The 17,921-nt window shown below is 39.7% G+C and overlaps 1 protein-coding gene across 1 annotated transcript in view; it reads left to right on the top strand.

Annotated features, from left to right (window-relative positions):
- Window positions 1-16,615, top strand: part of LOC105814772 (chromosome unknown open reading frame, human C3orf67) — a 331,823-nt gene extending 315,208 nt beyond the window's left edge. Inside the window, exons 15-16 of the mRNA XM_012649895.1 lie at window positions 5,125-5,219; window positions 16,503-16,615. Of these exons, the coding sequence (XP_012505349.1) occupies window positions 5,125-5,219; window positions 16,503-16,615 (208 nt within the window). The remainder of the gene's footprint in view (window positions 1-5,124; window positions 5,220-16,502) is intronic.
- Window positions 16,616-17,921: the final 1,306 nt, after the last annotated feature.

Here is a 17,921-nt window from a genome sequence, read left to right as displayed (position 1 = left end):
ACAAGATAGTATTTATTCTTCATCTGTGCTATATTTTTATGTGTGGTGTTTAATACAAATCCATTGCCTTGACTCTTGAATAAAACCCTAGTTCTGGTGACAAAATTCAATATGTAAAGCTGTGCCTATGAGCCCTCTCCAATTTCAAGAAGGGAGGTAGGGATGGCAGAGGCAGGCCTGAGACCTCAAGAGGAAGGAAGAGAAAGAGGAAGCTCCTGCACATGCTCGGAGAGCAGGCCTGACCAAAGAGGATATTTGTCCACCGAAGGAGCTGGAGGCTTTTCGTAAGAGAGGCGTAGAGTCAGTCCTTGGGATAAAAGGATTCTAGTCAGAGCTGAGGAAACCAACCAGAGTTTCAAGTCCGAAGGACAAGACAGGTATGAAAGTGGTAGAACAAAGAGCAAGAACAGATTCTGGAGCAGAGGTAGCTGGAGTAAGAGGCAGGTCAAGGAACTGGTTCAGAGCTAAAACTAGGAATGGCATGTTGTGAGTGAGCCTGAGCTAGAACTCCCCATTTATTCAATGTTTGCTGCTTGCGTGGGGAAAGCCATGGAGGTTGAAAGGAGTTGATCAAGAGTTAAGACAATGCATTAGCATTAACTGTCGCATATAAACATGTACACATGTAAGATACAGGTGCTAGCCTACGCATTTCTGCTTATTAACAAGTCACCAAAAACAGGATGCCCTTAAAAAATGAAATTATTAAGTACATATAAAGTAAAATAAAAAAACAAAACAAAAAAATACCACCAGTGTGGGAAAATGGTATAACCTGGAGCAGCATTTCTCAAGATGTGTTCTGTGGAGAGAATAACAGTTCCAGATGCATAAATTTGGGCAGTGCTATATATTCTATGCTCCTCTTCAAGGATTCACAGTGTTTTAGAGGTTCTGAAAAGTCCTGCAAGAAAAGGTCTTGGTTGATTTTGCTTAGCCTAGAAGCTTTCCATATTTTAGGTAACATGGGAACCTTTTTAAAATTATACTTTGTAAATGCTTACTTAGTAAAAAGCTAAACAAATGAGTTGCTTTGATTAAAAATTTCTTAATTGATTAAAAGTCTTCTAAATCTATGTTAAAATAATATTACCTGTCACAAGAACCCTGTAGCTATTTTAAAAAGATAAAATTAGATGTACATTTTACCAAAATAAACTCACACCATATACTAAAATAAACTCCTAGTGGATCATAAATCTAAACGTAAAAAATGAAGCCATGCAAGTAACTAGAAGAAAACTTGGTAAATTTCTATAGAACCTGGTTTTAGAGAAAGACTTTCAAACTATGGCCCAAAATACAAACACACACACACACACACACACACAAAGACTGATACATTTGACTACATAAAAATAAAAAACACCATGGCAAAAATCACCATAAGCAACGACAAATGACAAGATAAGGGAAAGAGACCAAAAATCTGATAGAAAAAAGAGCAAAAGATGTGAACAAACATATATATATAATATATGCATATACATATATATTACATAAATGGCCTTAAATATATGAAAATTCACTTGACTCTACTTGTAATGAGAATTAATGCAAATCAAACCTACTTTAAAGTACTCGTTCTCACCTCTCAGATCAGAAAGTATTCAAATACTTGACAACATATTCTTGTGACATTGCTCTAGGGAAACCAGCATTCTTATGCATTGCTGGTGAAAATGCAGATGGGTACAACCCTTGTGAAGGGAATTTGTCAATATCTAACAAAACCAAGTATGCATTTGCCTTTTGTTCCTGAAGTCCCACTTTAGCAATTTACTTTTTCAAGATGTACCTCCAAGTATACAAAAATAGATATGCCTAAGGTTCTTCATTGAAGTGTTAATTGCAATTCCAAAATATTGAAAACATGCCCAAACATAGGGGAATGGTGAAATAAATGGTGGTACACACATATGGTAAAGTATTGTGCAGCTGTAAAAAAAAAAAAAAAAGAGTGAGGAATCTATGAACTGGTATGGAGTGATTTCCAGGATATATTGTAAGCTGAAAAGACAAAAGTACAAAAGAGTAACTGTAGTATGCTACCTTTTACATAAGAAAGAAGGGGAATAAAGAAATAGACATGTATGTTTGTTTTTGCAAAACAAAACACAGAAGGATGATATCAGAACTTATGAAATTTATTACCTCTGGAGGGTGGGTGGGGTGGAGTGGCAGTGATGAGGGGATGGGGACAGACTGGAAGGGGTGGGAGGATGTGCCTCTTACCTGAGTATGCCTCTCAGTGGGGTTTTGACTTTTAATTGTTAATGTTTTGTGTACTCAGCAATAACAAAAGTAATAAAATCAACAAGAATGGAGAAAAAACCCTAAAATGTAATACAAACAGAAGTAGATGACTCTAACTATATTTCAAGTGAATAATTATAATCACACTGAAGAAGGGGGAAGAAAGAACTAATCCAAGTCAATTGTGAGCAAAGTGTTTTAACTAAAGAAGAAAAGTAACTGTAAACAAATAGAGAACTCTAGCAAATAGGTTTGGGGTGTAAGTTGTTTGTTTGCTTTATTTTGCTTTGCAATTCTCAAACTACTTCTGGAATATTCTATAATTCAGGAAATAAGTAAAAATACTGAGGATAATGGGAACCAGGTCCCTCACCTACAGGAAGATGAAAGATGAGAATGAACCTGTGGTATTGAACTAGTATTAGAGGAATCAATATGAGGACTCTATGGTTATGGATCAGGGATCGTGAAACATTTTCAGTAATAAACCAGATAATAAACACTTAACTGTGTCACTGTAGCACAAAAGCAGTCATAGACAATACATAAACAAATGAGCATGGCTATATTCCAATAAAACTTTATTGATGGACACTAAAACTTGACTTTCATATAATTTTCATATGTCATGAAACATAATTTTAATTTTTTAACCATTTAAAAATGCAAACATCATTCTTAGTTTTCAGGCTGTACAAAAAGAGTCAGTGAGTAAGACTTGGTCCATAGGTCATAGTTTGCTGACCCCTGTTTAGACAGATGTGTAGGTAGATAGGTAGACAGATTTGGAGATAGAAAGAAAATATCATAAAATGTTAAAATTGGGGAACCTGGGTGAAGGATATACAGTTCTTTATATTCTTCTTGCAACTTTTCTATAAATCTAAAAAAAAATTTTAATCACAAAAAGAAGAGCCCTGTACTTTTCATAGCTACTCCTGAAAGGAAAAACATTAATCAAATCATTAGCCTAAGAAGTAAATGTCTTGCTTTTCATAACATTCATACCATCCCACCTACATTTTTGTATGTTTCTGACCATGAGTAGGAGCTCTTCCTGCCATTATGTAGAATTTCTGATGTATAGCTGGAGGCGTCATCATATGATATTATTTTCTCCTGTTCATCCTTGCTCCATCACTCTTAGTGAGTAATGAGGTCACTAGGCTGGTAATTTGTATATGACCTTGTAATTTTTTATAATGTAGAATTTCTATAATGTAGAATTTTTTGTTCTGCTATAATTAAGTGGACTAAATAAAAGGTGCTTATCAGAAAATGCTCCATTAGCTTAGAAGTCTGTGAGAAACCCTTTCTGATGTCCTTAATATGTTATTATGAAATTCAATTACACAGCATGCTCACCTTGCTTATTTCACCAGCCACAATCTTGTGATAGCTACAGTGAGCAGTGACTGAAAGTATCTCAAAATATTACAACTAGGAATTGGGTAATTTTTACATTAAGGTACTTTTTATACTGAAAGAGTTAATGCCTTGAAAGGAAAACCTCTACTATCTAGACTGGTAATCATTCTACCATCCTTTACTTGTTTAATTCGAACAAAATCAGTTCCCACCTTGGTGTACCAGTGTAGGTAAGGCCACACCGTGATCTTCATTGACAATGAACACAATGGTGGTCATAGCTGAAATTTATTAAGTGCTAACGCTGTACCCAGATCCATGCCAAATGTTTTTCACCCATTTTTTTTTCCATTTAATCCTAACACCCAACCTTGAAGCACTATTATTATCTCCTTTTCACAGATGAGGCTTAGTGACGTTAAGTGACTTGGCCGATTTCTTACTGTGGGAAACATGGAGCTGGTATTGACCTGGGGAGCCAGTGCTCTTAGCTGTTGGTTGGGACCATCTGTCTCCCATTGTAGATAAAGACACTAGGAAATACAGAAATTTAGAAAGAAATTACTCAGCCATGAGGACATGGCTGGGAAGAATAAGGTAAATAATACAAGGTACTAATATCAGTACAAGAAAGGGAATTCACGCTGGAAAATCTTTTATATTTCCCTGCTCCTCCCTTCCACTCAAGAAGCTCAGTAGCAAGTTTAGAGATGAGATAAGCTTGAAGTAGAACACATAGTGACTCATGCCTTCTGGATGTCACTGGCTTGAGTTGTACCCACCCAGGTATCTACTAGAGGGAGCAGGAGACTGGGAAAGAGTGGAGGAGGAAGGAAAGTAAAGAGATTGAGGAATGAGGTTGGAAGTTTGAGGCGGCGGGGCAGGGAAGGTAGGAGGTGCTTTCTGGAGCAGTTTTGCCCCACTCAATGGCAGAACTGCATCAGTGAGTCGCCCACTCAAGGACCCGGCTGCCCTCACTCCTCCTCCTCTTGCTTTCTGCTGCCTGAAAGCCCTGAGTTAATACACCCACCATTGGGCTGACTCCCACCATTGCAGTGGTTCCGTGACAGCTGCTAGCCTAACTTCTGTTCTGAGTCACTGCGGAGTGTTGTCATCCATGGCATGTGGCTTGTGATTTTGTCAGGCTTCCTTACCTGATGATCATAAGGGGCTTTGTCTCTGCTGCATTTCTTCTGAGCTATTGAAATAATTTTTTATGTGAGAAGAACTGTGCTACGATTTAATAGGAACAATAGTAAACTTTTGAGAGGAATAGTCGTCATTTAGTTGATGTGTTTATCAAACAACTGGTTAGTTAAGTGGTTGACTCCATATTAACCAATTTACAAAACTGGGTATTAATATCTGGACATCTTTCTTTCTGAAATATGAAAGAGGAAAAATGTTTCTTTGTGGAAGCGAACTGAAAATCCAGGGGAAACGTAAAATCTATCTATGGAATTACAGACACGTTGTTCATTCACTTTCTTTTCTTTTCAGGGACTGGTTAAACATGCTGAGCCCACCAATCGTTCCTGCCAGTCAACAGCCAGCCGAGCAGCATCCAGATTCCCCTGGAAGCTCGAGCGCTCAAGGTGGGAATATGAAAAATGCTATGCAAAAAACAATAAAAATAAGTTACTATAAATAGAGAGGATCAGTCACTTTGAGATGCCACTGTTTTCATTAAGTGCTGATCATTTAGGCTTACGCACCCAAAATGAGGTAACCTGTGCCTCATTTTTTAGGATGATGGGTTCTTTACAACTAAAAAGAATATGAGACAGAAATTGTCCTTGTTCTTCTAAAGGTTAATACTAGGACAAAGAATAGTTTAAGGCATAAGAGAATGGCTTTGGCGTCAAATTGGCCTTCATCTGAATTCCAGCTCTGCCAGTTCCCACTGTGTGACCTTTATGAATTTTGATTACTGCATCTGTAACATAATACAAGTAATAGATAGTGCCCACCTGATCATTTCTTGTGAAGATTCAATGAGGTACTGTATATGAAGCACTTAGAATAACGCCTGCCAAATACCAGCTGTTGGCATTATTATAAAGCAGACCCAGTATTCCGACATCACCTGTTTTCATTAATACAGAGATACGACCTTTTCATTAAAATGAAGGCTGTCACATAGCTACGCTAGGTACTAGTAATAGAAAAATTGGAAGGATGCAGGGATGAAAATTTGCCTGGGGTTCCCTTTGTTGGCACAAGCCATGAAGATGAACTGTTAGTCCCTGGTCGTGAGCAGGGAACTTGCATGCAGGAGGAACATAAAAGCATCTCTGGTGGAAACGGGTTGAGATGACAAGGGCGGGGAGTAATCTCAAGTGCATAATTGGAGTGACAAATAACCTCAGAGTGAGACTCTCTGAGACAGTTTTCTGGGTTGCATTTTGAAGATGGAAATGCTATATCTGAAGCTTAAAAAAAGTGCAAGTAAAACCAATATAAATTACTCCAACAAAAGTGCCAGGTTTTTTGGGTTTTTTTGTTTTTTTTCCTAACTGCCCCAGGGAAAAAAGTGTAGCGTCCCATTTTTCTTCAGGTGTGGAGAATTCAGAAAGAGCTCATACATCTGAGTTGTACGTTTTGGCCGCCCGAGGGATGGAGACGTCTCTGTGATTTACTATCTGAAATAGATTATGCCCCTCAAATTGGGAATCTTTTTAGAGGTGTACATTTATAATTACTTATGACAGAAAAATAGAATCTTGGCTGTCAGGAGGAGACCTTGCTGTGAGGCAGCAAGTAATATGTTATGTTAAGTGTCCTAAATAAGCCACAGGAACTGAGCACGTGGTCCTTGAGCAAAGGCACCCAAGATATATGCTAGTGATAAGTGGCTGAAAGGATGTCTTAAAGTCACCATTGCCAAGCCCAGGTCTGACAGCAGGAGCTCAGTTATGTTGAAGGTAAACAGAACTTGATTGAGGGCAAATTAAGAAATAAAATTCTGAGGATTGTAGAAAGGTCCTGGCCAGTGTTAACCAGATCAGACATGCCTTCTCTCTGTCACCCTAGATTTTTATCAGCTGTCCCTCCCTGGCCCTTTTCTCATATACTTGGGTGGTTTGTAGTTGATTAATGCCATCAAAAACTAGTATTTCCTATTTGCTCACCTTCCCCTTTTCTGATATGCCTGGGTGGTTTGTAGTTAATTCCATGAAAAACTAGGGTTTCCTATTTGGTTAATCTTTGTGTGTTTGTGGCATAGTTTTAGACAGCATAGCACGGTCAATACTTACCAATATACTGATACTGTGTTTCCATCTGTTCTCATAAAGTATTTGTCAAAGAAAAACAATGAGCTCAAGTTCCCAGTTTCTATCATTAGAAGGGGAAGGAGGCAAGGCTGTGGGCAGCCTGGGACTTTTCCTGGGTTCCTGTCGCACAGCTCCATTCATTCGGCGCTTACTGTGTGCCAGACACTGCTCTAAGTCATCACTTTCAGCCCTCACAACACCACCAGGAGGACTACCGTTTGTGTGTTGTATACGAGTTTGTGTGTGTGTGTGTGTGTGTGTGTGTGTGTGTGTGTGTGAGTGTTACAACTGAGGACACTGAGGCACAACTTCTTAAAAAACTTGCCCAAGGTCACACAACTACTAAGTGTGTGACAACTACTAAGATTTGAACCCAAGAGCAGCCAGCCTCAGAGCCCAGCCACTATATGTTTATGCTTTGTGGGTTTTTGAACCAGGTAAATAGATTACCTACTCAAAAACCAGGAAATGAAACATTGTTTTTTCATTGAGAGTTTCTGATATATAGGAAAAACAAAACATCTCAAGGGCCAAGTGGCTAATTGCTCCAAAAAAGCATCCGTTTGGGCAGTTTAATTGAGAAATAAAGGAGACCTCTGGTCACCTGTTTCAGCCCTGGACCTGCCTCCTCTTCCCACCCACGCTTGTTAGAAATGACTGGTAGCCACAGCTGACCACACCTGGGGCAAGGCCAAGGGAGTGAATAAGCTGAATGAAGGACACTGTCAGTGGGTGGTAGGACTGTAGGGCCCGGGTGTTTGCAGGTAGCCTGTCTCCTTAAAGGCCTTCATAGGCAGTCTTACCTAAGTAGGCAAGCCTCCTGCCCACTGTGTTCTCTTCACTTCGCCCTCTAACATTTTCTTCATACCTTTCACAGTTTGTAAATCTCGATTTGTTTACTTGTTTACTGTCTCTCTTCCTAAGCTGGCTGTGAGTTTTTAAGAGCAGAGACTTTGTCAGTTTGCTCACTCCTGGATTCCTGGAACCCTGTGCAAGTTCTGGCATATATTAGATTCTCTAAATTTTCATTGGAAAGAAGATAAGAAGGGAGACAGGGAGGGAAGGAGGGTGGGAAATATTTCTTAACTGGCCATTTCTTATTACAACCTTGGGGGGAAAAGTAGAGCAATTCATTGAAATCTGACTTTTGGTCCCCACCCATTCCAATTTTTTGGTATATTTGATATATTTCTAAAATTCAACCTTGAGAGTATTGAACTTAGACCCATACATTTTAGCAATGGAAGAATTATAAACCACCTTATGCAGTGGCTCTTAAACTTTATTTATAAGCAGTGACAACTGTTCTTTCAAATAAAATCTTATATGGAATCTCAATGTATAGAAGAGATGAAAGCAGAACAGCTCTGACGAAAGGGCAGGTTAGGATCTCAGAATTCTCCCCTGGGCTCTGATAAACTGGTTAAAAACACCGATGTCATCCAACCCCCTCAATTTGCCTAAAGAGGCAAATTGACTCGCTCAAGGGCAAATGCCCAGTCAGAGCCCAGCTAGGGCCAGGACCCAGGCTTCCTCTACTTCAGTGCCCTTTCTGCAGAACGGTTTCGCTGGGATGTGAACATGGTTCATGTGGGAAGGGTGATCTCCCGTCTTCAGACTTCTAGGATAAAAACAGCAATATGTTTTATTTCATCTTCCTGTGTTCTGAGCCTGTACGAGGACTTGAATCCTCACAGTGGCCTACTGAGGCGTGGGTGCTATTGTTATCCCATCTTCCATGGTACACTGGGACTTGGGGCAGCGATGAACCACCACGTCTCTATCAGAGATGGAGAGGCCACGATGCGTTTGTGCAGCTGGGGGTATAACTGCATTTTAACAGCCTGACCGATACATAATTCTAGCAAACTTGCCTCAGGCATACAAAAGTAAGTGCATGAGCTTTATGTGGCCCCTTGAGTCAGAGGTTCCTGTCCCTACTGTATTCAGTAGGAGTTTGTGTCACAGCCACAATTTCTGCTCGGCTGAATGCCACCTTCAAGTGAACAGCCCCGTCTCCAGCAGAGCCGGCCAGCCAGCGGGAACGGCACTGCGCTTGGACCTCTGCCACCCAGCCGGATGGGGAACCAGTGAGCTCTTCACAGTTCCTCCTGGGCTGGAATATACTTGCTGAATACCAACTACCGTGGGCATAGGTGCCCTTAACACTTCCTAAAATGTGTTTTCCTGGAACTCGTGTGAAATGTGAAACTGGGAAGTTAAGATTTCAGAACTTACTCGAGAAAACTACCAAACTGACCTTTTGAAAATGAACCATACTTGGCTCGAAGAATAGTTGTCAATTTGTTTTTGACATTTGTTCCTTTACAGATATGACCCTTCAATTATTCATGCTTACCAGCTCCAAAATGGAATAATAATGACCACTCTCTTCAGGCCTGTAGACCTCTCTTGCAGTTTATCTAGATTTTGAGTAAGAAAGGCATTCAGAAGGGTTTTTGGAGTTGCCAGAGTCATAAAAATGACATCCTTATACCTTTTTTATGACAAAGCCACACAGGATATTCTTTTATGAGCATTGATTAATCTCCCCTTACATATAAATAGGTAGCAGATGCTTATTTTATAGCTGTAATATCCAAATTACTAGTAAAGAATTTACAGAAATCTCAGGGCTCCTCACAGTGGACTGGAGAGAGGGGTTTCTGGCTGCCTGTGCTTCGCCAGCAGGAGAGGAATCCTTTCACTCTCCTGCCACATAATTATTTGACATTTACCTAATACTGTGACTCGTAACAGTCATGCTTCATCGAACAACTGCGGTACCCCAGTGCCTAACGTGGGATCTAGGACATAGTAAATGCTCCATCAATATGTGATGAGTAAATGAGTCAATCTTCTGGCCATGGGAACATGAGGATGATTTGATCTATTCTCTGGACCTTCCTTGTACCTTGAAGATTTATTTAAGATGCAAAGGAGATCTTCCCCAAAAAAAGCAATATTGGTGATATAAGAATAATAATAGCAGCTAGCATTAATAAAGCACCCCTGTGTGCCCAGAACAGTGTGGAGTTTTTCTGTGCGTTACCGCACGAGGACTCCTCCCAATGTTGCTCAGCATGGGGTTTTGTTACGTCCCCACTTCACAGGTGAGGTGAAGGAGCTTGCCTGGGTCACAGACCCACTGAATGTGGATCAGGACACTGACCCAGGCCTGTCCACCCAGAGTCCACTCCCTTAACTCCAGCACTGCAGTGAATTCTGACTAACCCCATTTAGGTTAATAAGACTGCACGACTGAAATGTCCACTGCGATTTTTTTAATTTAGGAAGTTCTCTTTTCTTGAAGCTTTCTGGATAAAATAGTACTCCCCTTAGTACTCTCCTTAGACCCATAGGGCCCCCACCTCAATTCTCAGCTTATAAAATGATTCATGGTATTTATGATACTCTTGAAAGCAGAGCCTCTGCTCCTTCTCCTGTTGGGTAGGGAGATACTTTCTACAGCTATCAGGGTCCAGGGAGTGTCTTCTCTACAGAGAAGTGGTTAGAGAGGGAGTCAAATCAGTCTCTCACTGGTATCAACAGATGCCTTCTTTTTTGGGATGCTAAGAGTGAACTCTGTGATAGAAATGTGAACACATTGCTGGTGTCTGAGGCCCTCTCCCCTATTCCAGAACCACTCCCACCTACGTATCCCCCAAATGCATCCCAGGAGTCCTGGCCCAGAATGTGGTACCAGCTTCCCCGGCTGTAATTGGGATGCATTTTCTCGTAGCTCACAGTTTGACACCTTGCCCGAAATCAGGCTCTTAAGAGACTATGGGCTCTGTAGGCTTCAGAGTTCAACAGCTAAGCAAGGGACCTTCCTTCCTATGTAACCAAGTGCATTCATAGTTGTAAACTACATTTTCAAGTGCATGTTTGAATCACTGCGTGTTTATAAGTAGAGACTGCCTAGAAAGAATAACATTGCAATAATTCCTAATTAGTCAAACATCCAAATCCTTCAACATGTCCCTTAAAATGGCATTTTCCAAGTAAAATATAGCCATCAGTTTTCACAAAAGTGGTTATATACCTATTGCCCAAATGACACCTGAACTACAGTCATAGCAAGTTATTTGCCTGCCAAAAACAGTAGAGCTCTCTCATTGGAAGAAAATGTCTTTTCCTCATTTTTATTGCATTGGTGGTCCTTTATCTTTCTCCCATTTGAGGGCACATGTTTGCTGAGGACCAAAATTCAGTAGTTCACAGTGGACTTTCTCGGATTTTAGTGCAAGTTAATTTTGCCCTACTGTTAAATGTGTTGATAGAAGAGTTTGCAAGTACCTAATACTCAGCAGAATCTTATCTAAAATGTCATCTTCATTGATCTTAAGGCTGACTGCTCCAAATGGTGATCCCTCATTGTTGAATTGTTTAAACAATAGTGTATTAGTATGCACATAAAAATACAGTCAATCAGTTCTCAAGATCTATAGAAGAGAAAATACATTAACTTTTTAAAAAAAATTCTACATGAGAGCATCAGAAAATCGAAAATCAAGTACAGTGTCTTGATTCAGAGACTTTAAATCTGATAAACTAGTGCCACATCATTTATTTTCAAGCTTGAAGACTTAGCTTGCACATATAGGTTTTCTATTACATACAGTAAAAATGCATTAAATGTAGATAATTAAACATTTATATCAATTGACTTTCATAAGGTGAACTGGAGTGATTATTTACCCGAGCTGATCTAACCAAGAGGAGAGCAGCCAGTATTGCTGTGTTTGGTCTGGCTCCATTGGTTTCTCTTCTGTTATTGCTGATAACCAGTTTCAAAGTGGATGAGGCGAAAAGTTTGTAAATAGATTATCATCTGAAAGGTAATTTTATTTCACTAGAAATGGCTTTATTATGTGAAGAAGAGTAAAAATGTAATTTGGACCCCTGTGCAGATGCTCTTAGTCTGGTAGCAGAAAATGGTTTTATTTGTTAATTTGTCCTTCTAGAGTTTCTGTAGCCAGTCTTTGAATCGAGCAATTTAGCATTTTGAGGAAAAACAAACTCTGTTCTATCCAAGAATATAATTGAAAATTACCCCATACCCATGCATGATAATTACCTTTCAAAACATTTCCCAATGCTTGACATCATAGTGGTAATTGCTTAATGATGTTATAATTTCATTACATAGGGATTACAATAGCAAAATGCTGTAAGTTAGAGGCTTTGGAAATTAAGTTACAATGAAAACAAAACCTTTTATGTAAGTTTAAGGCACTTATTTCAACATAAAATTATACATAATCTCACCCAATTTTTGTATGAATGTCTTTGTTCGTTGTTTTAAAATTCACCCATTTAAAGCTTTGGTGCTAAAGATCACAAAATCTGTCTTAGTCCCCATGGTTATAATGCATAGGGTTCCAGTTCTACAGTGATATGTGTTGGAACGAATGCATTTATATAGCATTTATTGCTGCAGTTTGTATGCATTATGTAGCAAGACCTCTACTAATGAATCGGATCTACCTCAATCCCTACGCAGTTAGGTGATAAAGTCCCACAGCCCATTACAACAGCTATTTTCATCTGGAAAGATCCTGACTGGTTGTAAAATATATTACGGTTTCTAATTTAATAGCACCAGATTAAAACTTATCTTTGGGGAATGTGCAGGTGCAGAATGCATTAAACAATTATATAGCACATAGCTCTTATGTGCCAGTGATCAGTTTCCCCCGATATGTTTATGAAGTAAAGACCAGAAATCAAATGGCAGATCCCTGTGAGAGTTTAACATGTAGTCATTTACCTCAACAATATCTGATTGTTGACGTTACACCTGTTGGAAAAATTAGTTTTACTTTTTGGAACATAGATGATTTTTGGCATAAGAACTGTTTGATTTAAAGATGAATTCATTGTAATGTCCTATATAAAACTAGTTGAGGGTTTTTTATTTCATTCAAATCCACTATTTTTTTCTTTTGGTAAAAAAAAATCAAACATATAGTTTGGGGGTCGGGAATAAGGTATAAATGAACATACCCTTGCTATGTCTAACTCAGATATCCTATGTTTCCACGATGATGATTATAATGACAACATTTACTGAGCATTCACTGTATATGTGCTGAGTATTATCGTATTTAGTCCTCATAGGAACAATGACAGATACAATTATTACTCTTACTTTACATATGAGGAAACTGAGGCCCAGAGCAGTGAATTTTCCCAATGTCCCACAGCTGCGATGTGGTAGAAATGGGATTTGGAACCAGGTCCATCTGACTCCATTGTCTGAATGTCATACTTCCTGCCTCTATGAAGACTTTTCTTCATACTTTATATCAGTACTTATGTTCTGAATTACTAAAAAGTTATAGCCTATAGTTCATGATTTATTTTATAATGCTTATCCTTAATAGTAATAGCAACTATCATTTATTAAACATTATTATGCTGTGTTATGCATATTACAGTGTCCAGCTTAATCTTCCACAAAACCCTGTGAAATAGGCATTTTTATCCCTCCCCTCCTTTTTTTTGGTAGAGACAGGGTCTTGCTGCGTTGCCCAGGCTGATCTTGGACTCCTTGCCTCAAGCAATGCCCCCACTTTGGCCACCCAAAATGCTGGGATTACAGGCATGAGCCACCATGCCTGGCCATGTTATTCTCATTTTATAAACCAGGAAACCAAGGTCCAGAGAGGTGAAATAACCTGCAGCCAGCCTACAGTCACCCAGGTAGTAAACAGCAGGGTGCCCATTCATCCCCAGGAGTGCTGGATTCTAGAGCCTGTAATTGCTCCTGGTGACTCTGCAGTAGCAACTCCCAGTTTAACTTCTCATTAATCTTTAGTAGCTTTCACACACATCTTCCATGTGTGTGTCACATTCACAGCTAGACTCAGTCACATAGCAGGCGCACAGTAGATATTTATTGATAAACTGATTTTGTTCGGTTCTCTGAAGTAGCCCAAATATTAAAGGGATGATGGATTGAATATGTGAAAGTAAAGGACATGCACACTCTCCTTTGATGTGCAGAAGCAACCTAAAGGGATCATCTTCAATATGGAAAGACCATTTGAAGAGCATTTCCATCCTCTCCTACTTAGAAGAAGAAGGATGGAGGCAGGGCCTTGGGGACCATTCCCACACGGTAACAGAAGAAAATAGAGGAAAGGCAGCCTTCCTTCTCTGACTTCCTGTTCTTAATTAGAACTGTGCAGGGTGCTCGGGTCAGCTACCACTATTAATGTGGTCGTTAGCAAAGTCCTGTCATACTTCAAAGGATATAAACCAGTGCAGCCAAGAGTCACAGAAGCTCATCAAAAGCACCACAGGGATCAGTGGATCTGGTGCCCTGTCCTATGCAGGGTTCATCTACAAAATTCCGCACAAATGGCTGCCCAGTCTCTGCTTTAGTCTCCCTAGAGTACATGTTTCATTTGCTGGTCAGATGTAATGCTTAGAAAATTCTTCCTTGTGCTGAGCCAAAAAATGGCCTCCCCTTAGCTTCCACCTGTTGGTCCTATTGCTTCCTCCTGGAACCCTCAGATCTTCACTTCTCACTCATATGCCACCCGTCATATACTTGAAGCCAGAAGGACTGCCTGTCACCTCCATCAAGCTTTTACTTTTCTGGAGTTAACCAGCCAGGTTCCCTTGGGCCTGTTGAGCTGTTTCCTTCTGCCCTCACACATGGACTCTTTCATCTTTGCCAATAGTTTTTTAACTATGAGAAGTCAGATTTCTTGGTTCCAAACCTGATTTTTTTTTAAATGTCAGACACTTTTAAATTTATTATTAGTCTTTCCTGTGTTTAAATTCATTTAATGTAATAGCTCCCAGTTAAATGTGTTACACCACCCTCTTAATAGAAACATCAAGCACAGTATGGCAGGAAGAACACTGAACTGATTGGCAGTCTGAAAATCGAGAGTTTTTCCCCAACTCTGCCTCTAACTCACTGAGTGACCTCAGACGAGCTATTTAACTTTGCAGACCCTGGTTTCCTCATCAGGAAAATGGACCTGATAATTTCTGCCTATTTTACAGGGTCAATGAGGGTCAGATGAGCTACTGCATAAGAAAGTGCTTTCTAAACCCTCAAGGGCTCTGCCAGTTGAGGGGTTAGCAGGCAAGGCAGACATAATCATTCCTCGGTTAAACTCCACCTTTTAAGGATTGCTAGCACTGCGCTCAGCTCACTAACATCTGCTGATTTCACGTTTTGCCCCCTTCTCTGCACACTCCGTGAGAACAGGGCCTGTTTCTTTCTTATAATCATTATGTCCCCAGCAGCTAGCTCAGTGCCTGGCTTGTGGAAGGATTGTGTTAAATGTATTTTGGATAGTTAGAAGAAGAGTGGGCAGAGGAAAGGCTGTGGTACTGTATGAAACCCCCACTTCACCGTCTGGGCATCCTTGGACTTAACTGCAGTTTGTCAATGTCCTGGCAGTGTCCATGTACCAGTTTGGTCGGATTTGGGCTGGGTAAGATGGAATACCACCTCCACCACCACCACCACTTCCCTTACTCTGGGCAGTGGCACTTAAGACCATGGGCTTTTATTCACACCTTCAAGAGACACTTTGTTTTTACTGAGCCTCTATTATGGGTGAGCCCTGTTCTGTGCCCACCATCCAAGCCCTTCTGAAGCTTATGCTGGTGAGCTCACAGCCCAGAGGCTCAGTTTTTTTTGGTCCTTAATGGCCTGTGCTAAAGAAGACAGAGAGGGGTGTTGGCTCAATCACCCCTTTCTCCTCGAGCCTGCTCTGATCTCTGGCTGGGGAGGTCTTGGCATTTCAGGCTCTGAACTCATTACATGGACTTTCAGAAGTACTCAGAACTTCCAAATACTAAAGTACTTAGCACAACACTGGGCACATAAAAGGTACTGGGAAACATCTTCGTAAAACAGTTTTTTTTTCATTTCATGCCATTTGTTGGAAACCAACCAAGCCTTAATAATGACTGGTTCTCTCCATCCAAGCCATCTAAACGAATGTCACAAGAAAAAAAAGCATCAAGCCATGTTCATATCCCCAGCAAACTTGGCAGACCTTCCTACCACTAATAAAACTATAGACCACCTGACATTTTGTTTTCTATATGTGTTCTCTGCTTTTTGTACTTTAAAGTCCTATTATTTTAATTCAGATTTGTTTGGTAGCCCTTTTAGGATGTACGAATGGGGATCGAGTTCTCTATTTTATTATTTAATTTGTGCTGTTTTGCATTTTGTACAGCTCTGGCCCATGAAGAAGTTTAAAACTATGATCATTAAGTTTTGAATCCTGCCCAAGCTTCCTAACCCTAGTGGGCATACCTCTTGGGCTTTTGGCCCTCTCCCTTTCTTCTTTCCCCTCCCTGCTAATTCTGCACACTCGGTTTTCTTTCCTTTATCATGAAGCTGGCCCTTCTGATCGCTGTTTCTTCTCTATCTTACACTGCCTATGCAGAGGCACATCCCTTCCACAATGCTCCTCTGTTGCAGCCTAAACATTCTACCCAAATAAAGAAAATCCCCCAGGAGAGATGGCCCTTCCTGCTTCATTGCCCTTCTGGTGTTACAGTTTTGGAATTCCGGGGCTGGCCAGCTGCTAATGTGTCTGTGGTTCCCCTTGCCCACAGGTGAAGAAGACCTGAGTGTGGAAGAGGACGAGGAAGTGCTGACTCTGTTGTATGACCCATGTCTGAACTGTTACTTTGACCCCCAGACTGGGAAATACTATGAGTTGGTATAATCGATCCCTCCTTCCAGGACAGAATGGCTACCCACAGTCGGAGCAGCATAGCAGTTCAGAGTCACCGCAACTTGTGTGCTGGGCAGGCCCACGGAATCAACAGTCACTGAGAGAAATGAATTCATTTAGTGAATAATATGCAATGCTAAGAATATCTACATTTTTTATAGATGTGTGTGATTTTGAAACTGAAGAATTAATACAGAGACAAGATTTTAGGACTTGGAATTGGTTCGTATTTGTTCTCATCCTACATATAATTTTGTTTATTTCATATAATTTCATGCAAATGAATTAAGAGTTATTAATACAAATTTTTTGCAGTGTTAATCTGTAAATGATGGCTTGATATACAGAAAACATATTCTTGTTTAAAAGATGTCTGAGTACCTTTTATTTTATGACATATTTGTATTAAAAATAAAGTATGATGGTCAGAATACCTTTTAAACTGCTTCTTTTTATTCACTCCACTTTCTTTACCAGAATATTCCTAAATGATATTTCCCTTTCCTTAGACTCTGAGAAAAGAAGACATTGTGAACTGTTCAGATTTTATGGTCACATTTTATTAGCAATGGCCCCACTATTTCCATTTCATTATAGTTCAACCAGAGTTTGCCAAAGATCACAACATTGTTAATCACTTAAGCTGCTTAATGCTATACATTTCTCTCTTTTTTAATCTTTTACCAATTATCTATGAATCTAATAATATAGTCCACATCTTATACCCCAGATTTAACAAGAAGTCACCCATCCCCTACACCTTACCACTTTTGTGACTTGGGCCTGGAGAAATCTTGGAGGCTTTCCCTGGTTTTTAAGGTTATGTCAGTGTAACTCTGCTTGCTGTATCGCAAGGGAAAAATCATGTGCCTCCTGCATTCAGATAGACAGCCTTGAGTTGTGTGCCAACTATATTAATATTGAGCTCGAGGAAGTACTTATTATATTAGTTGGCATATTTTGTTATTTAATAAAGATTTTTTAATAAAGAAGAGTACCAATGGAAATGAAAAATTATTGGTGTACAGTTGGATTTAATGGTAGGACTGTAATTTCATTTAATGGTGCTTGATAGAGGAGCCAAGAGCTCTTTTTTTCAGGAGTAGATTTGGACTCTTATTCAAAGGATCATACATTATTTAGAGCCATGTTTGTGTTTGATAAGCTTTTAATCCTGTTGTTCATAAAGTATTCCTTCATTATGGATTTTTCTCCAAAATCTTTATACTTACAAAATGAAAATGAATAAATGAGGCTTTGCAAAGCATGCAGAATGATAAAAGAGTTGGAGTATCTT

The sequence above is a fragment of the Propithecus coquereli genome, unplaced genomic scaffold (assembly GCF_000956105.1).
Source record: "Propithecus coquereli isolate 6110/MARCELLA unplaced genomic scaffold, Pcoq_1.0 Scaffold1, whole genome shotgun sequence".
Lineage (NCBI taxonomy): Eukaryota > Metazoa > Chordata > Mammalia > Primates > Indriidae > Propithecus > Propithecus coquereli.
This window is presented reverse-complemented; position numbering and strand designations above follow the sequence as displayed.